This window comes from Sturnus vulgaris, chromosome 2 (genome assembly GCF_052056855.1).
Source record: "Sturnus vulgaris isolate bStuVul1 chromosome 2, bStuVul1.hap1, whole genome shotgun sequence".
NCBI lineage: Eukaryota > Metazoa > Chordata > Aves > Passeriformes > Sturnidae > Sturnus > Sturnus vulgaris.
The window spans coordinates 54,004,499-54,031,809 of NC_142244.1; the positions used below are offsets into that span (position 1 = coordinate 54,004,499).

The 27,311-nt window shown below is 38.0% G+C and overlaps 1 protein-coding gene across 3 annotated transcripts in view; it reads right to left on the bottom strand.

Annotated features, from left to right (window-relative positions):
* Positions 1–27,311, bottom strand: part of DCLK1 (doublecortin like kinase 1) — a 224,924-nt gene that overhangs the window by 184,947 nt on the left and 12,666 nt on the right. For all 3 annotated transcript variants that reach the window (XM_088159567.1, XM_088159568.1, XM_014868918.2), the window contains exon 3: positions 26,529–26,875. In XM_088159567.1, the coding sequence (XP_088015693.1) occupies positions 26,529–26,875 (347 nt within the window). The remainder of the gene's footprint in view (positions 1–26,528; positions 26,876–27,311) is intronic.

Consider the following 27,311-nt stretch of genomic DNA (forward strand, 5'->3'; position numbering starts at 1 on the left):
TAATTCCACAATCTGGAGCACAGACTCACCATTTGGTTAAGAATCTACAGCCAAGTTCATGACTTTAGAAATTCTTGTGAAAAGCCTCTTAAATCTGAACAAATGAACACAACTCGAATATATCCAGCAGATATCTGCTAGGATGTGGTTTCAAAAACTGCAGCCAGCACACATTAGTGCTGCTCTCATGTGGGTAGTCAGACACTAGCCTTCCACCTCTGGCCAGCTGTAGCACTTTCTCCCCATCCCCCATTTTGCACTGGGATTACTGGTGTTGGGATTCCAGTCAGCTATCTCTGAGTCCTGGTGCTGGCACACAAGAGGCAAAGGGAAATACAACTGCATCTTTTGGCAGCACTGCTAACAGAGCCCCAGCCAAACAGGAAACTGCTTTCTAGGATGGTGCTCTGTGTTGACAGCAAAGCTCTGGAGATTTGATCTGGCTGAAACATGTTAATTATACCCCATGACCTTGAGCTGGTAATAAAAAAATCCCATCTCTCTATGACACTAAACATTGCCATCTTAAAAATTAGTGAGTTTCAGAACCAGGCAAATGCCTACTATATTTTTAATGACTACCACACCTGCTCAGAGATGGAGAAAAATAGGAAAATACCTAATTAAAGATAAGCACAAAAATAAGAATATTCTGAAGGGCCACAAGAATAGCATGGAGAGATACAATAACCATTTTATGCTCCAGATTTAAAAATCTAACTAGCAAATAGCTAGTCCAAGAGCCTTCTTTGAAACAGTTTGGACAGTGCTGTGCCAGGAGGTCATATTAAAATAAAAAGGTCAATTTTACATATATTTGTCTTTAATAACAAATACCAGAAACTCATTTATCTACAAGTCAAATCTGCACTGAATATGAGCCTTGCAGGCTCATCAGTTTCAGTACATCCAGGTCTTCAGAGAAGTAATCCTTACACTCTTGTTCCCCAAGTGCTGGATGCTCCACTCTCTCCCAAACCACTTTGCCAGGAAAGAAGTTTTGTCTACAAAGACTGATGGGAGAGTGAAAGAAGACTTCAACCTTTAATGTTGTTATGAGGCTGCCTTCCTCCATCTGTGAGCAACAACCCATTTTCCACAAACTTTCTTTTGCAACCACCATACTTGCAGGATCCTTTCTTATTATCTTTGATTTCCCATATTAAAAAAAAGCTTCTCCATCAAACCTCTCTAAAAATGGTCCAATGATGTGTTGATTTGTTAAATGATGATGGTTAGGGATGGATCATGAATCTTAATGTATTGTGAAAAAATTACAAAATTATAAATTGCCTAAGACAACATATAAATTCTAAGTTATATGCTAAGGCAGTTTATGTAGTAGAGAGTATGCAATGCCCATTCATGTTTGACTTGAGGCTCTGGAGAGTGGCTGGGAAGGTACACAGCAGAGCAGAGAAGCTGAAATGTGGGACAGAAGACTTCAGATTATTCCAGGAACTGCTTGGCAGAAACCAATTGAAGCTACCATGAAGACAAACATCTACTGTAGGTCCTTTTGTATTAAGAAGCTTCTACTGCTCAGCCCTATGGGGCTGTTTGGTTTGTTGGGTTTTTTTAATCACTTATTACTATTTTACTATGCTGCTGCTAAGATTAGGAATCATTTGTTATGGTAACAGTGTTGAGCAGAAGGTAAGAAAGTCTCTGGACCTGTTACAAAATCAGTGTGCTGCACATTCATTCAGAATGTTTGAACAAGAGCTAGGAACTGAACTGGATCTCCAAGGCCAGTCCACTTTCCTATTGGATTTCCTCACTTCCTTCTCTGAAGGGAAGCCTTTATATGGCTCACTGGAACAGCTATTTCACAATCTCTTTTGAGACTTGCAGATCCTGTACCTTCCCCAGTTGTCATATGAAGAACACCCTGAAAAAAAAACCCCATCATATAGATCTCAAACTGTGTCTGGTTTTACTTATATATACTTTCTACCTGACATTACCTATCTTAGCACAGGCTGAGAAACCTGAGCATTAGAGCTGAGTTTAAAAGAACAATCCAGCAAAGTTTGTGATCCTTTTGGCAAAGACAAACAGTTTAAAAGGTATTTAGGCAGCTAATGATGCTTTTAATCACCTAATAAGGCTTTCAGATTAATACTAGCTGCAGGCAGCTAAGCACACATAAACATCTTTTAAAATCTTGCCAAGAGTGCAGAGGTGCTTCTGAAAAGTAGCTACAGGAGTCCCACAAATTCCACACTGCCTCAGAGCAGAGAAGCCTAACCATTAGTTTACAGGCCACTAACTAGAAGATTTGATGTCTCCTGCGTTAGCCACCAAATCTGTTTCCAAGAACTATGTTGCCTGATAAGCGTTTACTTCTGGTGCATCCTAAAGTTATCATTTAAAAGAGCTCTGTAATCGCCAGTACTTTTTTCCTGACTTAACACTAAATTTCTTGTTCTAGAGCAAAATTTTAGACAAGTCCTGGGAACAGGGCATAAACTTTGGAATGACGTTAAAAGCCAATAAATTTTGGAGATGAGGGACAAAGAAGTCTCATAAAATTGCAAACTGCTGTATGAAGTGAAATTGCATCAAGGGGGGAATGTACCAGCAGGAGCAGAGCAAACACACCATGCTTATTACACACATTTTAAACTCTACTGCAGGCTCACATGTTCTCACTTACAGTTGTTTCAAGGCACTGTTAGTATTACATATGGTTTTCATTTTTATACTGCACATGCACAATGCTTTGTTTTTCATACCAAAATCCTAGCTTGCACTTGGGGAAATCTAATTCCTTCCCAATGCAAAATTTTAATCAGCAGTCATGCAATATTTGGTAATTTTCCCAAACCTCCTGCTTCTGATCTCATGCAATACTTGTTCAATTTAGATTTCAGCATACCAGTGTGCAGTACCAGGGAATTATTAGCTATTCCCAGCTGAAAGTCTGGAAGAGCATCTGGTGGGATAAAAAAAGGTAGAGGGTGAAGGGGATGACAGGAAAAGGAAGTGAAAGTTCCATTTTTTTTTTTTTATTTTAAAATAAGAATACCACTTTGTAAGCTGATCATGATCATTTGGTCTTCCATTTTCAAGTGCCTGAGATGAAAGAGATTGATATCATTACTAGTTTGAATGCTGAGAAAGCAGCCATGCTAAAATAAACAGCTTTTTGTCCTGGAGTTGTACATGAAGACCACTACAGCAAAAGACATTATACATTAATATATAGCACAGACACTTTATTCAATACAAATATATTTTTTCTAACAGTAAGTCCAAAAGCAAGATTAAAAGCTTGTCTAAAATATCACACAAGACTCAGAAGACCTAAGTAAAAGAGAACACCACTGTTATGCAATATGGCCAAGATCAGCAGGTTGTGGAAAGTTGTCAGTTTTCAGCTAGATCCTGTAGTTCTCCATGTACCTGCCAAATAATGATTCACAGGAGAAGAATTCTCAAAATGTTGTACAGCAATCAAGAGACAGCAAACAAGAGAAGCATTATGGTTTGATGCATAGATCAAAGACAAATTAAGGCTGAGTTATTATAAACAACTGATTGATTTAATGTAGGAACATGATAACTACAATTCAGTACACAAAGCAACAGATTAAAACGTTTCCCCCTTTCTAGTATCAGCAACCAAGAAATTGAAAATCAACTAATTAGGAGAAATCTGACTCAGATTCTGAAGGTACATACATAACCCATGTAATTCAACTCACAAAATAAGGATCCCTCTAAGGATGACTACCCCAAACACCAGAGGCAGTTGCAGACACCTTGTCAAGAGACATCCAGCTGGCTCAAAACATCCTGCCATTCACAGCCCTTCAACACTGGGCTTCTTGGCCTGAGCCAACAGCAGCCTGCCAAAGCTGTCATTTGCTGATGGTGAACAGAATCTGAAATTCATCCCTCCCAAGAACTGCCTGCAGCTGGCTGCAGCTCTTTCAGCTGTGCTTATTAAGATGCAGAAGCAGACACACCTAAGAAGGATGTCCAGCACAGCCACTGGGAGTACCCTGCTGCTTATGAACGTCAGCAAACTGAGCCAGTGTACCAGCCTAGCTTCCTCTTCAAATCCAAAACATGATTAAAAAATTCCACTGGCTTCAAAAACAAGTGACAAGGAGAAAAGGGGTAATTTTGTCTGAAAAACTCATTTCTTGCAAGACTCCCCATTGGAAATAACCGTGAATAACAAATAGAGCTTCACTTTCAAATCACAGGATGGGCTCTTGCCACTGCTGTGAAAAATTAGTCAAGCCTGTGCATGTTCAAAAGAAAACAAGTATGTCTGAAGTCTGGTCATTACTGCAACCCTTCTCTGTTCCCTTTCAAAGAGGGAACAAAACCTGTCAGTATCTTGATCCCCCAACCAAAGCAGCAGGTTTGTGGGCCATCTAGAAGCTCCAGACTGAGTGATTAAACACAGCAGTATGGTACCTTACCCTGGAGCTTCTCCCCATATATACACTTTAATAAACCCTGGAAGTTGAACCAAACCAGACTTAACACCTCTAAGACAACTTCAAACCTTAGGAAGCATATTCTCCTTGTATGTGTTTTAATTGTCTTTACTATTAGCTTTTGTGATTAATGAGCCAAAGCCATTAAGGTCTCCCAAAGCGTATTAAAAAAAAAGTCCCAAAGGCAAAAATTGCTCAAGTTTATATTAGAGAAATAAATGTCTGTCCTCCTGCTTCTTATCTTGCTGAGGGCATGCCAATTTACTATGAATTGTCTCTGTAAATCAGAATAAGAGCTTAATGCAAACAAATATTAGTTACTATTTTAAATGGTAGGAAAATGAGCAGTAGGTAAAAAGGTACATCAACATCACTACATGATAGTTAAAAACAACAAGACCAGCATTGACCTATATGCATTCATTGGAAAAGCTTGGTTTAAGGAGCTCATAAAAGGTCCTTTTTTACAGAATACTAAAGAAGTTCACCACACCTTTCCAGAGCCTTAAACAAGGTAGCACACCGAACAGAAAAAGAAAAAATATTATAAAATATAAATCTAAGGATGATTAATGAGATTTTCATCAACTCATGCAGAAATTCAGGCAAAAGAGTTTCCCCAAAATCCAAACTTCTGAGGAGCCAGGCTGAAACTAAAGAAAAAAAAAAAGCTCCTTTTCAGGAGCTGAACAAAACAGGTAGCTTTTGGAGCCTTTTTTTTTTTTTTTGCATTATGTTGTAAACACAATCTCATATCCCTAATTTCTTCTAACACAAGGCTTGATTGGACCCATCATTCAAGGCTAAAAAGGGTCAACAATGTGTTAAGCATATAGACTCAGCCATATCACACAGCTGATACCAATGTCATTAAATCAACAGTAATATTGCATGAGAGCAACTGTCTTTTATTTAGATCTCTAGACAGCACATCTAACTTACTAAATGAAATTCCAGTCATCTGCTGTTTCTTATTGGTATTTCAGAAGAGTCTCAATTCTGCGATAACATTCTTCTGAATTACACTCATGGGCAAATCTACCCAAAGAGATTTCTAGAACGTTATTTACTTGGTCAGATGAATACCTTTCTTAAGGCAATATTAGTATGCTTACAGAATTTTCTCACAGCTCAGCTCCAACACATGGCACAGACTGTAGCTAAGCTTTAGTTTTTTGAATTTTAAGATGTGCTGTGAAATAGTTATGGTTAAATTCAGCATCTCTTTCTCTCCAGATACTTTGGAGGCAGTATAAAAAGAGTGGTTCTTACCCCAGACTGGAGTGACTGTAAGCTTCATTAGGTAGCACAAACACCTTAAAACCTCCATTCAGTTCCTTCCTATGAGACTGAATAATTAGAAAACTGGACTATTGAACTAGAGGCACTCTCCAATTCTAGATCAAAACAAAAATACATTGATGGTATCAAAGGCTGGGAGGAGCCATCAGGATAGGGCTGGCTGATGCACCTTTTGTGCCAGGAACTGCAGAGCTGCAGCCATGCCAGGAAGCACATCCTGCCAATGTGAGCACAGCAGACAACATCAGCAAGTTACAAAGCAACCCCATTGCACATAAATGGCACCAACCTGGGAATTTTTTTCCCATTCAAGCCCTCTTCTGGAATACATTCTTTTTGGCCATTACAGAGCTAGCAAAAAAAGGGGACTTCTTTAGAAATTGATATTCGTGTGTGTATTTAGTAGTTTGTTCAATTTTGGCACGGTAGACAATAAGGAGAGATGGGATATAGGACATGCGTTTTACATAAAACATTTGTGTGGATTTGTTGTATCAAATCAGGATTTTAAAGACTGTTATGTAAGAGGAAGAATTTTAAAAAATGACAGTTCAGCCAGGTTCTATACAATCTGCATAACTGATCTTGTTTACATAAAGATCTAATAATAATTCAGAAAGTAGCACTGAATTGTATTGCAATGTAATTTGCTCTCTTGTAAAGGGTATTTATAACAATCATCCTTATTTAATAAATATTTAAACAGTGATCATCGCTGACTCTTCAATCAACTTGTCTGGCTGGAGATTACAACAAATCTACAGCTTGAGTGCTGCCCTGCATCTGGTTCAAAAGGACAAGTTTAGGTCAAATACTTAATCCTGTTGCCTGGATTTGATCAGTTCATGCTGTAACTTTTGCATTAAGTATGTTTTAACATCTAATTTATTTATATAAATTTTAGGTAAATCATGCCTCAAGTGACTTGTAAAGCTATTTGGGCAACTGCAAATTATTGTAAGTACATTATGCAGAAAAAGAATTTAATGCTCCCCACTTAATAATACCCAAATGGTTTTTAAGAACATTGTAGGGCTTGTATCATGAAATTAAGTGTCTGAAAGAGAGAGTAAGCACAAAGAACAGGCTGCTATTTATGGCATTCATTAAAAAATAGGCAACTTCCTCCTTTATATTCCAGTGCATCCTTCTTCTCTATTCAAGCCTTCAGATTACAGCAAACTGGGAGCAAAGGGTGGTTGAGGACTCTGTTTTGCCCTATGAAATACCACCATCACACCCACTGCTTTATTCCTAATTTGCAAAATGTATTTCTTAAGGTGCAATACCATACCTGAAATCTGATATCTAGCTTTTCAAACAGATTATTAATTTAAGTCAAGTTATTGCCCACTCTAATTTCCAGTGGTTTTATCTGTGTTCACTGCTCTATAATTTACCTGACAAACATCCTTACTATGAAATAACAGATTACTTTTATTACAACACAGGAAAGGTTTAAGCACTTCTGCACTTATATTAGAAATTTTAAAAAAAATTAAAAATCAATAATAATGGTGATAACAGAAGTTAGTGATAAAACTGCACTCCACTTAGTAATTCATCAAGTTGAGAGGACCACGCAGAGGGAACAACTTGGCTTCAGAGACTTAACTCCAGTTTTCCAAAGCCAAAGCATTTCTAAACTAAGCTAAAACAACTCCAGAAGAACTCTTGAGAGTCACCCTGCAGGCATGCCAGTTCACAAAAGGAGGGCTAGTATTGCATGGTAAAGGACTTTTTAAATGATCCAAAAACTAGAAAGTAATCATGGTGCTTTTTGGCAGCACTTCCCTTAGGAGGCTGTATTTTGTTCAGTCCTTGGGAAAGCAAAGTGGCTACAGGTAATGTTGCTTTTAGTCTAAGCCATAGAACCAGAGGTGCTATCAAATTTCTAACTGCTCAGCTTTTCCTTGTACTTTGTCAGCTGCCTTGAAATTCCACATTCCTCCTGACATTTCAGCTATAAAGGAAAACAACTGTTCTTGGCCTCTTTTCTTAAACACCTGTGGACAGACAATGCTATGCAACAGCTTTTTTCCTTCATCAGAGTATCTACATTTCTGCATATAACAAAGTACTTTGTATTATACTACTCAACTCCCTCTCCTCAGCTATTCCAAATACTGATTTGGAATACAAAGCCCAGTGAAGAGTAGCACTCGTGTAACACTGTACAGTAATGGCCCTTCTTTAGAGAATCAATGAGAAGAGGCAGACTGAATCTGAGCTATAAATTCTATGCTAAGATCAAAAGGCCCTATTTCTGTATCTACACCAGTCTCCAAGGAAGTGTCCAATTCTCTCACTCTCTCATGGAACAGGTTTCATTAGCATGTCTATGTGTGACGTACAATATTTTATCCTGATTACCACTTACAAAACTAAAAGGCAAATTAATATCCTCATTTGAAAGCATTTGTATTATTTTTTAACAAATTCCAAATGAATTCTTTAATTACATTGAGACCATGCACTCAGAAATTCACACCCATAGAACTGATGGCTGGAAGGCAGCCTCAAAAATACAATTTTACGCTAATGCAGAATCATGACTCACAATATGATCCCTCTGTCTGCATTCATTCTACAGAACTGATGACAGGTGTCAGTTTGTGCTTCTTAAAAGAAAGATCAGATGGGAATCCAGATTGTAGTCCTACCACAGGTTAAATATGGAAAAAAAAACCTTTTAGAGCTCCAGTGGGCCCAGGGAGCCATGTGTCCAGGAGTTATTCTAATAGTGCTCACTTTTAATCCTGTCTTTGCTGGGATATGTAGAAAGAGAACATTTAATTGCTGACTACAAGACTACAAGTGACAGAATTGGGACTTATTGTAAAAACAATTAATTTTTTAGCCAGAGAATCACATGATTTCCCGTATGGCTGGTTAAACTGTTCTCAAAACATGCATTTTCCAGGGCTTTATGTCCACACTATTATTACATCTTTCTACAGGAATTCTGTAGCTGTGTAAAATAGGAGGTTTGTGACGGCTTAGTTATAATAAGGAAGCCAACACTTCAATTATACTTTTAAAAAAATAAAGTTCTAACAGTCAATATGGAGGCCACACTCCATGGAATATCAAGCTTTCGCTTCCAGTGCCTATTAGTGCCAAGAATGAAATCACTCCATAGCAGTGTCCCTGCCCTTTGTGCAGCAGAAGCTGTTTCTTGGCAACCAATGCAGACAACTCAGTTGCCACGGAAACTGGAGAGACTAATTTATAAAAACTCTGAAACAAAGCAACTATAAAGGCAATCCTAAATAGGGTGGGTATATTCTGTATTACTTTCTACAGCGTTCCCACCATTAAAATAATCAGAAATGAAAATACTAAATTATTAGTTTTAACTTTCATTTTTTTCTGTAAAATTGAACTTATAAGGCCTAACATTTCATTGCATCAGCAGCCAGTAGCTCGTTTCACCCCTTGGTTCAAGCTGGCAAATACACCTGAAGATTTATACTGCAGTTGAAGAGGAATGCTTTCCATGGCAGCCAGTGTTTTCTCTTTCAGGGAAGAAAAAGGCTGACAGAAAATGGCACAAAACAAGTGTTGAGGAGTGTGCCCAGAATATCTGCAAGCTGGATAAAATAATTGTTAAGACAGTGAAAAGGCAGAACAATGGTGTAGATCACAGCTCACTTTAGCTAAGAAATATATGTTAAAGTTTCTTACTAATTTATAAATATTTCTTAGTAGAAAATATTTTCTCTTCCTTAGTAATTAGAGACATGCCAGAGATGGCCATCTCTGAATGCATTCTAACCACAGTCACATTTTGAGTATCTGCACATGTGGATAGCACACTCAAGGCATACATTTTTAGTAGTGAACAAGGTGGGAAAACCTGACCACATGCTGCATTTCCCAGGAAAGGAAACCAGTATGACAGCAAGTTCTCTCTTCAAAGAGCAAACTAGTTCATTCAGCTGCCTAGGCAGGCAACTTAACTCCCCAGAATGATATATTCCAGAAAAAGAGATGAAGAGAGCCTGCATACATTGGCTCAGAGACAGCGACTCACTGATGCAGGTGCCCATCAATGGGCATGGGATGGATTCTCCTCCTGCCTCGTTAGCCTCAGCCCTCTCCAATTCACATGGAATCTCCACAGAATTCAAGTTAGGTAGCAACTATTTGTTTACTGACCATCTGACTACTGCAAAACCCAGCAGCAGTGACAGGAGCCCAGGCTGCCTCACCTCCTCAAGGGGAAAAGTCCACTTGCAGCACCGAGGGCATCAACCCAAGTCTGTTTTACTCAGCCATAAAATTCCTCAAAGTGATTGGAACTGCTGGAAAATCTCTATTGCTCTTTCAAGTTTGACTTAACAGACTTGCAGGTAAAAAACAAAAGTGAGGAAATAAATAGTCCATAGACTCTTTCCATGGGAAATTAGACCAGAATCTCAGCAGTTTAAAAGAAAATGCATCCTCTTAATGCTTTCTGCAAATCAAAAGTCAGTCACACAACTGCACTCATGCTCAGCTATTCAATGAACTGTGGAAGCCAGTGTTATCAGTAGTGATTATCACCAAGATTGTCAGGTGTGTAAAATCCAGTGGAGTTAAAAGAAAGCAGCTGCTCTGGAGAAATGCTACACATCAATCAGTTATCATAAATTATAAATGAAAGAAAAAAAGCATCCCAACTGTACAAGTCCCTGCGTTCCCTTAGTTCAACACTTTACCTATTATGTAAACAAAGAAATTCTGCACAGATTCATGAAATTTTCATGGAATAGTGAAGTCATTTTTGAGCTATAGTGTTGGAAGATGTTTCTCTAGCATATGGTATTACACACTAACAGCCTATTTCCCAACAGAGACAGGCTCACTCAGAACCTGAAAAACACTACTACATACAGCTTCTCCAGACAGTCAGAAGTAAGTAAGGATAAAATTTAATTTTTGTAGCTTGAAGGGTTGGTGCACCAAATATTGCCTGTGAAATTCTCTCTGGTGCTCTAACAGAGCTACCATAACTTTTGAGTTATCCTTAGCGAAACCCAGAAATATCAAACAAGACACAAAGAATTTGAGTTCTTTTAACCAGACACTGAACAGACCAAATTCTCTTGACAGAAGTGTAAGATAATTGAATGAGTTTCTCACACATCTCAGAAGTGGCCTTGTACTTCAACTGCTTATCTATTCTGATGCCTTAGAAGAGGCAGAGGCACTGTCACCTTAGCAAAGAGCCAAAGAAGGTGGGTAGCACACACTCTTTGCTCTTTATAACCTGTGTCCAAAGTGTAAGAAGTTTTTATTAGCCTGTGGGCTGTTAACTTTTTTCATTGAAATACATCATTGCACATTCTCTGCTCTTTGAAGAGGTAGGTAAAGATACACTCTCTATTACAGTCCTAATTTTCTTCTACTGAAGCCATAGCCTGGTAAGTCATTAAAACTTCCCATCATCTCATGAAGCCAGTCATAAAATTGCACCTAGATATCTGACAGCATTATATCTAAGAAGACATTTTCCAAACATTGAGTGAAAAATCCATTCTTTACCACCTACATGGATTCAGTTTATCCAGCAAAGAGGTTGCATCTCCAATTTTTCTTCAAACTACTAACTTGTTGGAAGAAGGCAGCTGTTGTGAAAAATGCAATTTACTGCTTATTTTGACAACTTCTTCGTTCTCAATTCAAAGACATCCAATGGATTAAGGATCCTTTCTTATTCTGAAATATTTTGGCCAACATCCAGGTGAACATGATTCCAAGGTGGCCAAGAAGGCCAATGGCATCTTGGTCTGTATCAACAATAGTGTGGCCAGGGCAGTGGTGAGGCAACATTTCAAATCCTGTGTCCAGTTTTGGGCTCCTCACTACAAGAAGCACACTGAGGTGCTGGAGTAGGTCTGGAGGAGGACAATGGAGCTGGTGAAGGGTCTGGAGCTTTATGAGGAGCATTTGAGGTAGTTGGGAGTGTCTAGCTTGGAGAAAAAGGAAGCTCAAGGGAGACCTTATCACTCTCTACAACATCCAGAAAAAGGAAGCAACATGGTGGTCAGTCTGTTGTCCCAGGTAACAAGTGATAGGATTAGAGGAAATCATTGTTTGCTCTTATAAGTGACAGAGCAAGATCAGAGAAGAACCAGCCCAAACTTCCCAATAACGTTTTCCCCTCCAAAGACAGATGCACGTGCTATGCCATATATGAAACTATTTCCTTATGAAGCCATCTGTCACAGTTAAAGGACTAGTCCAGATGGGTTTTGCTTTGCTCAGTACTAGCTCCCAGATGAGCCAAACTCAACAAATCTATGGGAAATCTGAGCCACCATAACGAGACGTAGGGACAAGATGAAGGGTGAAAATCCACACGAAACAAGTAACTGGGATAGCACAGGGCTTTTTTGACAGACAACACTGACTAGAAGAAACAAAAAAATTAAAAAATTAATAAAAAAATCTGCCTATTTGTTCTGAAGAGAGCCAATGTGCATGTTGGATTGTGGGTGTATGTGTACATCAGCACACAAAAGAGCTCCAACCTGCCCTTGGCACATGGGCACATTACTGAGTAGCAGAGACTGATGCAGGCATCTCAAAAAAACAGAAACCTGAACTACACAAGACCTATAAAAAAAATTTCTACAATATCTTTTTTGTGTAGATCAATTGTAACCTTGTTCAAGAAATAACTTTACATTTGTTGGGGAAAGAAGGAAAAACCCCAAGCCAACCTTCTCTTTGCTTCCTTTCCTCTACCCTCTAGGATAACATCTTCCCTGTAGGAAGGGAGAACACTAGGAAGATAACAGTTTGCTCAGCTGTTTTGCAGTGTTGGTAAGCAGCTGAAGGTCTTGCTTTTCCTCTATATGACAATTTAGAAGCAAGTGAATGAAGAAAGTTTCACAAAAATTTTATGAATGACAGTAATACCAAAAAAGCCTGGTTAATTTAGTTGACTGTTCTATTGCAGGATGTGTCACAATACCTGACACTTGTTCACATTAGCCAATTGACTCAGAATGGAATTATTCACAGTACTTACATCTTTCCTGAGAAAGAAAGGCTGATAACATGAAGCCTACAGAATATTTAAAGTCGTGCAGAACATAGCTGCCTAAAGGGAAGAAGAACTCAAATTATGGCTCCACTAACAAGACCAAACAAAGCTAGGCTACCAAGCATTTTTTCTGATAAATTTTTTATTCAGAAGCCCTTACTTAGCTTCAGCTACAGCTTCATCAAGTCACTTGGTAACGTGTCATAAATACCTGGATATATCACAGCTTATGTTGATGCCTCTCTAAATTACTTGCTACGTTTTTGGAAACTAAGGAGCATCTACCCTTCTGGGGTCTGGAGTCCTTCCTCTCTTCCTTCTATGGGATGCATTACTTGGGATTTGACATGAGACAGCTGCTTCTCCCCCTGCAGGGACTACCAATAACTCTTCTACTCCCGAGGCTCCTGTGAGTTTCACAGAATTGTAAATTGGCTCCTTTTACTGACCTACATTTAGCAGAAATTCCCGTGTAAAAGGAGAGGCATCTTTTTATGTCTCTTCAGTGCTGCTTTCTAGAATCTTTTCTCTCCTTACTGTTCCTCTGTACTGCATTTAGCTTTACTCTTGTGGCCTCCTAGCATCACCCACGACAACTATATATTGTCCTCTCAACTTTTGTCTATTATCTCCCCTCACAGAGGGCAATTATCTAGTCTCATGCTCAACTTCATGTCCACTATTTAGTAATCAGCATACCTTTCTCTACATCCCTATTTCTAAGTGATTGAGTTTAAATACTAATTTAGAATGGAATTATGTACACCTTTATAAAGGTAAAATGTCTTGGTCTTATTTTGCATAAGCACCCTATTTATCTGTTACCCATCATTTTCTGCCTAACATTGATGAGGACTGCAAAGGTGTAGAAGTGGAATCTTTGTTCTTTCTAGCACAGCACACACCCACTGCACCTTGAAAAACAGTTCCAGCTCTACTTGACAAGCTGAAAGTGACTTGAAACCTTTCTTTATCTTGGAGGTTTTTTTGCTACTAAGTTAAAAGGCTTATTTCCAGGTAGTAATCTAAAATAATACAGAATAAAGCTAAGGAAAGTTTGTACACATTTTTAGTGAAGCTTTGTTCCCAAAGAACAGAAACGCTGTACAGACAGACTACCATTGATTTGGGATATAAAACCTTCCCACACACTCTACCTAGGTTATTCTAGGGGAGAAAATTTGGAGCTGTAAAGCTGCCTGTCACTTCAGGATTTCAGAAGTCGTGACAGACTGCTTTAAAGAAAATAAAAGGAAGGAAAAAAAAAGAGTAAGCATGAGGACTACATAATATCATAATGTTTCTGTTTCAATGCTGCAGCAGGAGAAGATGCTGCAGTTTGAAAGTGAAGCCAAGGGAGCCTCTCCTAGCCAGGGGGGGAACCAGGAGCAGTGTGAAGAGCCTCAAGTATCAATCATTTTTTTTAGAGCACCCACCTCTAATTTCAGTGATCCTTCTGGTTATTTGCCTGTAAATGAAGCAGGCAAAGTTAAAGCTTTCCTCTTCCTACAGAGGTACAAAGTGACATTCAGTTGTTCCTCTCCTCCTCCTCCTGTAACATTTAAGAGAACAGTTCCTACTGAATGCTGTGAAAAATGACTGGCATTCAGTTGGACTCGGCACAAGAGAAACCAGAGCTTGATTTTCTTTTCTAGGACAGCTCTCCTCCATCTGCAGATGGAAAGGTTAGTTTTTTACAGGGATGCCGTATTTAAAAGCTGCTCCTCCTACAGTGTCATTGAAGACTTGCCAGAGAAATGAAAGTCTCATCCGTTCATTCTCATCACCTCCCCCCACAAACAACCAAAGGATGAAGCATAGCAAACTCTGTACCAGGCTACCTCAGGTAAATACTGCACCTTATATGGGATTTAAATCAAGCTACAATATATTTTTGTTTGAAAACATTTTTTTAGCCGGATTCCTATGAATACCATTAATCTGTAAAGACTCCTATACATCTTAACCAATTTGCTCTTTCAGTCCCACATTTAAAATTCAGTAAATGTTTTAAAACTGCTTTTAGCTTCATAGCATTATTTCTTGCTAATATCTTCATGAAGTTGTCTGATTAAAAAGACATTCAACTGAATAATTTTTTATCAAGAACAAAAGTTCTTGAGTATTCATCTGTATTCATTCTGAAAAATACTTTACCTTAAAATATCACACACTGACTACTGGATTACCTATACATAATTATAAAATGTTTTATTCCATTTCAGTCTTCTGTTGTAGAAATAGAGCCCCAGAGACACTTTACCCAGTTATTTGGCATGTCCAGAATACAGATATCGAATTTTCATATCAAGTTTATTTGCTGCTAAGTTCAACAAAAAAAAATTTAAAAAATTTAGAAAATCAAGTATTAATGTTCCTGGTCCTTAGCCAGATAGATAACCCCACTTCTTCCTGGTTCATCCCTTAAGATATTATGTCTTTCTCAACCTTTGCTCATGGTACTGACAGCCAATCAACGCTAATAGAAGTCAAATTTTCTTTACATAAGGTACAGAATTTTTAGTTTGCCTATCCCTGGTGAAAAAAAGCAGATGTGAACAACTGCATTCACAAGGATGCTAATCAAATGCAAAAGCACTAAACACCTCTACATGCATGTTCTCCCACCATCTCATAGCAATGCAATGTTCAACGCTTCTTGCATTAAAAATCTTCATGTTGTGTTTACTGCTCTCTCATCTGGTTTCTGTTCCTCTGGTTCCGACAGGCCACTTGATTATTCTTTCCTACATTAACTGCTTCATATTTGCTTTATTAAATTTTACATTGATTGCAGTTCTTGTTCCTAATTCATCAAGATCACACCCTATTTAAAAATATTACTCCAGAGTATTCACAACGCTCCTCAATCTGCCCCAGAACAGATGTGTTCTGGTTCAGAAACTGAAACATCAAAATATCATTTCTTTTTCTTTAAGACCTATAGGCAGCTTTCCTTTTCACAAATGTACAGAACAGTGAAGGTGCTGGAGCTCAGGAAGTATTTTTATGTAGCAAGAATAAAAGAAGTATAAAAGCATTTCAGACAACAATAGGGGTTACTCAGAGGACAGGAGATAATAAACCCTGCTAGCACCATCATACCCACACAGGGGCACTGACCCTATACATGTTTATGTAGCTATAGTAAAAAGTGAATTAAAAAAAACCCCACACTACTCTGTATCAGAGTCAACAAGACCATATATGGACTTTTTTCATGATTGTGAATTTCTGTATTTTTAACCTTTTTATTCTTGATCAGTGAGACAGAATTATAGCATGCATGAGCTAACTCTCGTGTGAACACAGGGTTTCTCATTATCAGTGCACAGTGTGCCAGGACCATTCCCACAACACACTCACCTCCCTCTCAAAGTTATTTCCTCACCAAGGAGCAGGCAAGCATGCCACTTAAACACTCCATAAACTGCATTAGCTTTAACTCAGATTTTGTGTGGGTGTAAATGCAAACACAGATTTCATAGGAAACAGCAGAAGGTTAAAGAAATCTTAGTTATAAGCATACGAGATATACTAACAGAACAAAAGAGCTGAACTATAGAACTGAGATGTGCTCAGGAAACCATTTCACACAAACTCCACAGAAAGCACCATTTTTCAGAATTTGCTAGATTTTAAAGAAACAAGAGTTGTGACTAGAAATCAATAAAGGAGATAATACTGATAGACACAAGAAGCATCAAAGAAAATCAAGCAGACTCCTAGAAAACCTTCAGAAACAGACAAATGATTTAGAGGTGAATACGAAATCAAGAAAGAGAACATGAGAAAGCAGGATATTTCAAGGACAGCTAGAATAAAGGAAGAGTTTCTGGATGCATGGTATATAGCAGCAGCTGCAGTTTGCAATTCAAATTCATGTAAAACAGACATATAACCTGTCTGCAAGGAAAGGCAGGTGCAGATATTTTAAACAGCAAACATGATTCTATTTAAAAAGTCAGCATATCCATTTTAAGCAATGTCTGATTTCCCTCCCTTTTAATCAAAGTCATTCTACCCTGTCTGTTCCACAAGATGCCCCCAGTTGCCCCTATTGCCTGACATCTTTGAAAAAACCATTGCTTATACCAAAGATACCAAAAAGATAATTAAAAGCAGTTCAAACTGAGATTTCATTCTCTATTCACTTGATGAGTAAATGTCTCTTACAATTTTAAGCATTAAAGCTCAGAAGAGTTTCATTTAAAATAAGTTTCTGAGATTCAACATTTAATGGAAAACCAAATCCACTAGAACAACTGATTTGGGATAAGCAATCAGCCTTAACTACTCAACATGAGTTTTATTTTCAGTATCATCCAGCTGAATTCAAAACCTTATATAAAGCTTTGCTGCTTCCAGTGGGAGCATACTACAGTCGTCTGCCTTACTTTCTCTAGTTAGAGTCACTTAACTCTGAATTTCAGACCCATTTGTGCTCATATTTATCTATATGTAAAGTACTATGTCCTGTCCTCAAGCCCCCAAAGATTTCTTTGTTCTTAGGTCGATGAATTCAAGGATTCAGTCCTATGGAAGAAGCTTCATTCCCTCCCCACCAGCTTTGCCAAGCAAAATTACCTGCTTGTAGCAGGTAGTCTGACCTACTTCAGAAGTTTCTTCATTAACCAGTGACATCAGGAAAATAGTCTCAAAAGTGTTTGATTTATATTTAAAAATCTAAGCCATTGTCAGAGCACTACTGGCTTCATTCAGTACAATGGAAATATTTTCACCTACTGGTAATTGTATTAGTTTCTAAATCTGATTGAGTCTGGACAGTCTGGCCCCATGAACTGGCACACAGTCCTGGGACATAGATCAGAAGAGATTAAGTCAAAACTTCCTCCAGGATTGAACAAATTAGTTTCAAGCTTAAAGAGAAATGGAGGGGGAAAGAGGCAGAATACATGGTACATAAGTGATTTTAATATTCCATAATACTGTTGTCCCTGAAGATCCTCTTCGTTTCAGTTCCAAAATTCACGTCTAAGGAACTGAATTGCATCTCCAACACAGGAAAGAGCCCTTCTAGAGGCAGAGACCTGAATTCATCTGGAATAACTCAACGAGCCCCTGAAAAGTATGCCATTGACCTAGACTTGCTTTCTACAGAAGAATCACAAGAGACAGTTCCAGACTAACTAGGTTGAATACTCAAAAATATTTGTGTTTCTTGCCACTCACTACAAGCAACAGCAAAGTGTATGGCTTAAGAAGCTTCAAAGTAATGAACACAAAATGTTTCACAGTTTACTGTGGTTTCAGAAAAGGATCTAATTTCATAAAAACTTAATTAGAAAAACAAGGTACAAAATTGGGCTGTCACTACGATTTCCTGCACTAACATTAATTTTGGACTTATTTTGCCAGCATCAATTGCCTTTTGAATGGTTTGAAATACCTTGGCTCCTATAAATGTGAGCATTAGTTTTCAGAGAAGAACACAGCTAGTGACAGAATATTTATGTAGTTTGCCCTCTCAATGTTCATCATTCACATAAGCATTTTCTGCTACACAACAGCTTGGCAAAAGGTGTCGAATAGGAAACTAAGTGGAAAGAAACAAGTAATCAAGGACATACTTGCACTAAATCTCATGTAGCTGTTCAAACTTGAGTTTCATTAAGTTATCATTCCTTAGTTCATTAACTTAACCTTTATCAAAAGAGGCACTGCCACGTTTTTCCAAGTGTTCATGTAAGAATTTAATGCCCAACATCCAAAGACATAATTATACAAAAATACTTACACTAAAAAGGAAATATTTAAGTTCTCATAATCTACAAGGCAGAATTAAGAATTTTTCCTATGAATAGTATTATTCCATTTAATATAATATAACTTCTCAGAAACATGTTACAAAAAATTGTGAGAGGAAAATGTTGGGTTTTTTCCTTAGCTGATGCTTAAGATCCTCCTAAATGCTAGAAATTCTTAGTCCTCCTGTAACAACTAATTTTAGAAGGAACAGAAACAACCCAGCAAATCCAACATCCATTATGCTTTTTAAAATTATTATTACATCACATCACTTATGAGAAAGGAAACACACACTTCACCAACAAAAAAATAAATAAATAAAGCATTACTAACAGTAAGAGCTTTGGAGAATAAAAATAAAATCAACCCAGTGAACAACAGTTTGCAACAGTTTGATGATACACCATAAAAATCTAAGCACTATGGATCTCATTTGGTTCAGACAAGTGATAAGGCAGGGAGAGCAGAACAGAGAAAGCATAGGGTGGCTACTGTTTGAGAGCATCACAAAAAGGTTAAAGGTTTCAGCTGTTCATGAAGAACTTATTTGGTCCCAAGGATTGTGTTTTACTGAGCAGTGGAACCACTTCTCCATGACCACCAGTAATCTAATGCCTGTCTCCACAGAACAGTTGTACACCATCATCAGAGAAATCTACAAGCACTTTTCCAAACTCCCTTACATGAAACAACTAAGAAAAAAAAAAACCTACAAACTCTCCAAAACAAGATCACACAGTTGAGGATGTTTCCATTTGCTGTTCTTTTCCTTCCCCAATAGTCAGTAAAACATAAATCAGAACTTAACTGGATAATAAGCTGCTTGGTTACATTGCGTATTTAAACAACAAAGTCCAGATGTAGAGGAAAAGCATCCTTGTTCTAAAAATGGATAGTTCTGAATGACCATCTCCTTTCCACAGAGAAACACTTTCTCACACAAGACAAAACTGCACTTTGAAGAGTTAGAAATTACTCTTCCTTAAGAAAGGCTTCTGACAGTACATAAACTCTCTAACGAGTATCTAAATATCTTTAAAGACACTAAGATCGACTTATGTGAGATTTAACACATTCTGAAGCAGGTATGCAAGTTTTCAGTCTCATTCAACTAATAACAGCTCTTGTTTTGCACAGCATACAAGGCTCTCCAAAGGATGCAGAAGATGGCACCTTCTCAATTTTCAAAATCAGTGTACAGTTCCTGTGGGATGCCAGTTGGCAACCATGGAAACTCCTATTGTGAGAAGCTTTTGGAGACAGAGCAACACAGTTGTCAGTCTCAGCTTAATAAGAAATGACCCTAGACAAATGAATGAGCACACTGCTTTCAGTCAGGAATGGGCTTCTGTTCACTCCTTCACAGAGAACTTTATCTGAGTAACAATTAAAATTGTTAGTCAATGTCATAACATGACAATGAAGCAGGCTATCCAGAAGAAGCACAAGAGTTCAAGGACCTCACCTCTAACATCAGGATAATACCAATTGCCAGCAAATTTTCTACCCTAGCACAAATGATTTCAAACCAGTTTTTTATGCTTTTCTCAAAGAACAGTCTAATTTATAGTGGAAATCCACTATTCTCAACAGTAATTTTAAGAATTTCCCAAGACCCCCCAGAGCCCATCACAACTTGCTGAAACATGCAATTTTCATTCATTGATATTTTTGTTTGTTTTTCAGACTATTTTGTCTTCAAGAAGGGGCCATTTCCTCAGTATTGAGAAAAATCCTCATCTTTTTAATTCTTCCCCAAAATCAGTTTCAAAACACCAAAGCCAGAAATCATACATCTTCCAGAGGGGAAAAAAAAAATTAGATTAAATATACTGCAGGCAAGAAGAAGGGAAAGTGAGGTGCATTACAAGCTGGAGAAGTGCTCTTTGGGGTTTTTTTAATGTCTCTCACAGCTACATAATATGGTGATCTGTCAGCATTGCCCAGATAGGGCCTAAAATTCATGTCTAAAATAAGTAGCAGACGTGTTTTCTGATGGGTATGGCCTTCTAGCATTCACATTAGAAGTCCTTTAGGAGAGAACAGCTCATGGAGTGTAAGCATAATGGGTTTCAGGACCCCAGATGGTAGTCCAGTATTAAAGTACCACCTCAAGAGCCATTGCTTCCCTGTTAAAATGCTTATGTGAGCTGCAAAAGTAATTTTACTTAATGTTTTGTCACAATTAGTCAGGATGTGAACAGCTACACCTCACAGAGAATTCACCAAGGTTCTCTGGTCAGTCAACATCACCCATGTGCCTGTGGCTGGCAGGGTGCCCCAAAGCCTTCAGCAAAAGGGAGAAGATAAAGTTGTTGTTCTGAGACACAGAAGATAAGATGCACTCAACATTTTTCCTGTTTTTGAAAAATGTGGACAATAACTGCTATTTTGAGTGGATTGTAGCTAAAGCTTCACAAACAAAAAGAACATTCACAACCAGTCACCTTTAAAATTAAATGCACCTTCTATATTAAGAGAATATATTAATATTCTACCTATTAAGTTAGAATTGATTACAAATGTTGATGTGAATCAAAATTACAGGCACACACAAAATGAGTCACTTGCTGACATAAATTTTATTATGGTTAACATTCCTTTGTTGTAAAATATACACTACCCCAATGCTGAGGTGAGAATGTTATTCTGTTATACCTACCTTCATTTATTTAGGTGTTTCTGTACCAAAAACAATCCAGGTCTAGAGAATGACATTTGAGATGTTTAATATGTCCTATAAAACAGAACATTTGGCCAAGAGTTTACTGTACAATACAGATGTTTTAATTGAATGTTTTTCACTTGTTAAGAACCAAAACCATAAACACATGCTCATTTTAGGTGTAAGTCTAAACAGTTGCTTTTGCTTCCTTTAGCGAGTATTTTTTTAGAACAGTAGTATCCCTTTTTAAAAACTACGATATCACGTGTGTTCAGAAAGAAAAGTACACAGGAGAGGGATTTTTTTTTGCATCATAACACAGCCAATTTATAGAGGAATTCCTCTAAAAAAGAAAAACATATTACACTCAATGAAGAAGTTTCAAGCTTTCCAGCACTGTGATGTTCCCTTTCCCATCAGCCACAATTCTTTAATAGCTATTTATTGCCTTAAAACAAGGTTATTGAGGAATATCCTATGCCTCACACTGTGCCTTCTGTAAGGTATATGTCTTTAAGTAACTGTGGCTGCATTTCATACCTGTAAAGGTAATTTGATTTGCGATAAAATATTTATGAGAAAAAAAACAACAGATAGTGACATTTATTCTGGTATCTCTGGCACTGACCATTTACCAAATCAACAGCATAATGCATAAACTGAAAAATAATTTGCCTGATTGCATCTTGTTAAGCTAAGCAAACCACCTGTTCAAATAAGTAGGTCCTGTTATAAACCAGATGTTTGTTCTGCCAAAAGCAAACGGAGGATGTACAAGGTAACAAAGCACTGTTGTCCAATCTCTAGTCTTTGTCAAAACACGCAAACTGTAAATAGCCTGCACAAATATACATACCATAATACTTGTAAAAATGGCACTGTTTCACAATATTGCTGTTAAATTTATCCTTGATTAGTTTTCTCTCATTTCAGTCATTGGTGTTATGCTAGAAGTGCACCAAGCAAACAGAAACCAGAAGATAGCTTGCAACAAAGCAACTGGGCTCTATCTCCACATGCAGCTTGTGTCCTCAGTGTCTGCACTGTGTCTACACACTGCCTTTTAGATGGCCATTTTTTAATGCACATCCAACTAAAAATGTCACCTTCTGCTTCTGTTAAGGAAAGGTTAGAAATCAAACTGGAACAGTGCAGCTACTGTAAAGCAAGACACATTTCAGTCACTATACAGTTTCTTCTCTGCGTATCTGATAATACTAAGGGTCCACGCCGACAGTATTTCTTCATGAACTTAAACATCAGGCTAACCTAAAAAAATTGAGTAGTTCTCATAGTAAGAGCATGCCCTCATTATCTGTATTCCTACAGGCAGCCATTACACCTACTCATTCTATTTTTATTTTCCTTACATAGCAAAGTTGGCAAGGAAAACGCCTCAAGATCTCCCCCGGAAAGCTTTTGAATTTGGCCTGTGTTCATAAGACTGTTAAACACTTCTGAGAGTCCCACCATCTTCAAATGCATCACTGTGGTACAGGGAAGTAATTCTATCTTTCTCTAGGGTACAAAGACCCTTGTACCAGTAGAAATTAAGTCTATCTATAAAAGTATACATAAGCTATTCCAGACACGGTGTGAAACTTATCTAGCTCTGAAGAGTCATCAATAATTAAACTGCAAAAGTATGCTAAATGCAGGCCATTGATGTGCTTTATAATCAGATTGTATATTGTGCCCTTTTTAGCATAAATGAAATTATATTCTAAGGCTTCAGAGATCTTGAAGTCAAAATAGAGATTCTGATGGGAGATAAGAAATGCAAATAAGCCACTAGTTACCTTGTTTGTAGTAAGGAGAAAAACTTTTTTAAAAAATAAAACCAAGGTAATGCGTGAAATCCTAAGTCAATACCCACCCAACACTTAAAAACATCAAGTTTTAGTCCCTTAACTGCCAATGACCCAAGGAGACAGAGTGGTTAAATTTGCTGTGGTTTGTTTTCTTTGAGGCTTTCTTTCTTGCGTTTTTTGCAAGTTTAGTTTGCCTTTTTTTTTTTTAATTTGGTTTCCCCCCAACACCTTTCATCTGCTATTCCAGCATTAAAAAGTTGAAATGGCTAATACAACACACCTACTTAAGTCCTAGAGTTCTAAGAAACACTCACAATGAATCACATGCTCCAAAAGTTACTAAATTTTCCCAAACTAGGAAGGAATTTTTGGGATGGGGAATCAATTGGATGTCAAAGGAGAGCTTTCTTCCTAGCAATTAAACTTTCCCCAGTTTCTGATTATCTCAGTACTATCTCTTTCATCAAGACAAGCTCTTTACATTGTCATCAAATTTTATAGGCCATCATTTAAATTCCTCTTAACTGAAAAAAATATTTATTAACATCTTTTAGAGATATGGATCAAAACATCACAACTAACAAGGTTATTAGAGGACGAGTATTTAAGAGTATTATTTTTCCTTGTGCAGTGTCAGTATGGACAACCACCAAACTTGGATGCCCAGTTAAGTCTCTCATTCCTGCTACTTTCTTTTTATTAGACTGAGGCATCTAATTCTAGTATCCAACAACAATATACACACCACACTGTCCACCTGCACTAACAATACAGGACACTCATTATTGCTATGGAAGGGCAATTCCAGTGTTGGCCTCATAAAATAACTTAGAAGAAAGGATAGTACAGAACAGACTGTCTCCAAGTTATATACCCAAAGAAAGACCCCAGGAGAGCTTTAGTCTCTTATCCTTACAGTAAATTACTTTTCTTGATTCAGAGCTTTAAGATTTTATTGCTTTTTAAGTTAGCAATGAAAGATTTAATCACAGATTTAGCCCCTCCACACAGGCTTTTCCAGAACCTTGAGTTCCAGCAGGGGTCACAGTAGAAGTTCCCAACTACAAATAGTACTGGAAAAATTTTGGATTTACCATGGATTTCCTCCCAATAATAATTCACAGCTTGAATTTAGCAATTAAAAAAAAAAAAAAAATCTATCATCGTGTCCCCAGCGCCATCTGGGAGATCAGGCTTTTGGCAAAGAAAAATGGAGCAGCAATTGCCTAGCAGCTCAGGAAATCGATGACTTCCCCACTCAGGGCTGAGCAACAGGCTGCTCCTGCTGAGCACAGAGTCATTCATTTCCCTTCCTGCCAGCAAAGCTGCTCTGTACACGGAGAAAGCAAAGTCTCTGTTACACCTGCAGGATACACCCCCTTCCTCTAAACCCTGACCTTACCAGGAGGGTTACACAGCGAGATACACAATTCCATGTGTCTATCCAAAAGGGGAAGGAGTGTGGACATGGCAGTCTCTTGGCAGAATTTCTGGACACAAGGATTTCAGGCTACAAGGTAGGTGAGAAAAACACTATTGATTTAAGTTCAAGTCAAAGCTCATGAGTTGACAAAGGATTCAACTGAGCTATACCAACATAAAGGCCTAGAAAATCTGGTCAACCCTTTCGCCCCAAGAGTAGCATAATACTAGGCAATTTCAGGAATTAGAGTTACAAAACAGGTGTAAAGGGTTTTTTGTTGGTTTTTTGTTTGTTTGTTCTAAGCACAATCATTAAAGGGGAGTTTTAAACACAAAAAGATAAAAGTGAGCACATTATCCAGAAGAAAACATTGGCATCCTTTCAGGCTGCACTTCTTCAGATCTAAACCAAATAAACTAAAGTTTATTTCCACATAAAATACAAAGAACATGCATTCTTTTTTTGCTGAGAGGGTTTGCAGGAACTGGTATTATCATTCAAGGTCTGTCAATGTCATAGCAGAGATCACCACTGACCTCTGCAGCTTTAGAATCTCAACTCCTTCTTCAAATTTCCCAGTCTTAGTGCTCCCTGGAGCATGAGACAAGGAAAGGAAGAATAGGAGTTGAGAGTTTGCCCTGATACATGCTTCACCTTTGCTGCAGACAAAAAGAATTTCACATCCACATTTTCCTCCAGGTCAAAGTTCCCAATAAAGTCACAGATCATTCCAGGCATGTACACAGCCACCAAGAACTGTACAATGTGTGTAACGGGTGTCAGAGGTTACTGATACAAAACAGCAGATGGAAGGGACTTCTGGTCAAGCCAGACTTGGCCCTGTTTTGAACCAATGCTCTGAATAAGCAGCTTGTCCTTTAAACAGCCCTCTCTGAGATCAGAGAGCACTGCTGCAGCTGTTTTCAGAGCTATGCCTGCACATCAGCCCCAGTAACTGCAGATATGTTAGGACATCACCAGATCTTGCTGAGCATTTATTTACTGTACCAGGCAGATTTGGCAGCATCTCACAATAGCAACACTGTTTGCTGCATATCTGTGAATCATTGAACCTAAAATCTGTAAAAACACAGCTATATTACAGCAGAAATATCATGGTCTCTAGCAGCTTCTAGCTTCTCAGGGAGACTTCTTCATTTTAATAAGTTACATCTGTAAATGCAAATACCTGCCTTATTTCTCTAGAGTCACCATCGCTCTAAATCAATTCAGGTCATGCTGAAATTAGCCTTGCCCTTCAGCAAGTTAAGAGCTTCTCCCATTTTGCTATAATTAATACATGTCTATAGAAAAATTACAAATAAAGTGAAAGGCAAGAGAGAAGTAGGATTAATCTGTAATATTTTTTCGTGTCCCTCCCCAGGTTCAATAAGAAGCCTTTCAAAAATCTCACTCTGCTTCAATTTAGTAAATCAGCAAAAATGAGAAACTCTTTGAAGGTATTTCACAGAAGAAATAACATGTAACCTACAAGAGACTCCTCCATAAATGTGAGCACCACACATAATCCTACCTGTATTCCTGCAATAGGAAAAAAAGCTTATTCATTTTCTAAGCTTGCACCTTCTTCATTGTCCATTTTAGGTGCAATAAGATTCATCATTTAGTCACTCTGGAGAGCAGTAGGTCTGCATTTATCATGGTGAAATGCATCCTCACTGTTCGTTCTTACAGTTTATGGAAAGCCAAGTACAATGACTCATAAAGCTGCTGCAAGAAAAAGCTGAAACAAGTTAACAAAATGAGCTTCTCTTTAAGTGACATCCTTCATCCTACGCTTCCGGCGTGCAGAGCCAAAACCATATCACACTTTCAGCTACACAGATTTAGAGCTATTATTTATCATAAATGGCAAGACCATCACCAAGGCCAAGTAAATCATGGTGTTCCTGAGCTGCTCATGGATCTTAGGTACACCACAAGCAGTAGATCTGGCTGTACCTTCTAGAGCAAATGGGACTCTTTTCTACTAATGTACTATTCTTTTCCTTTTGGAAAATAATATTTTCTTCGTGCTGAGAGTGGTCATAATGAAAACTCTTACCTGCTTTCCATCTAGTGTGTACAGGCGTTTGACCACCCCTGAATCCAGCTTGATGGCATCGGTTATATCAGTAAGAACCTGTTCAAACGAATGTGCTGTCTTCTTGTTGAGCAGAATCCGGACTGCTTTCCGTGGCTTCACCCCGCTCCTGATGATAGTGACCAGTTTAGGCCTAATGAAATCCTTATTCTCTTTTGTATCTGGAGTACCTCCTTTAGCAGTGGCAAGAGATGGCACTGAACGAGAAGTAGAAGTTGTCTTAACATTCACTGACCAGTTTGGGTTTACATTCTTGGTGTACTCCAGTTTCTTGAAGGGTTCTATGGAACCACACACGTAACTTTCCCCTGTGAAAACAAAAGCAAAAGGCCAGCAAGTCAGATTGGAGAGGGAAGAAAAAAAGAAAAATGCAGGAAAACACAAAATCAAATCCTTCTCAAATTATTAAATATTATTCTTATCATTCTTAATCTAAAGTGCATAAATATTTATCTCTCCCTTCTCAGATGCTACTGACTACAAAATGAGTGATCTTTTAGAGATTGCTCTTCAGTTAACTGTTCAAGAAATGCTGTTACAAAAATCCTTGAAAGCAGCAGTTTTCTCATCAGAAAACACTATTTGCAGTGGGGATCACTGCTGTCAGTAAACACAGTAAACATTGTTTGCATTTCACCAGCTGCCCAGCCCCAGCACATTATCACAGCACTCCCCCAGCTTTCATGCTTAAGTGGCCCACTCCTAAAAAAACAGCAGATCTCAAATACTACAGATAAAATACTA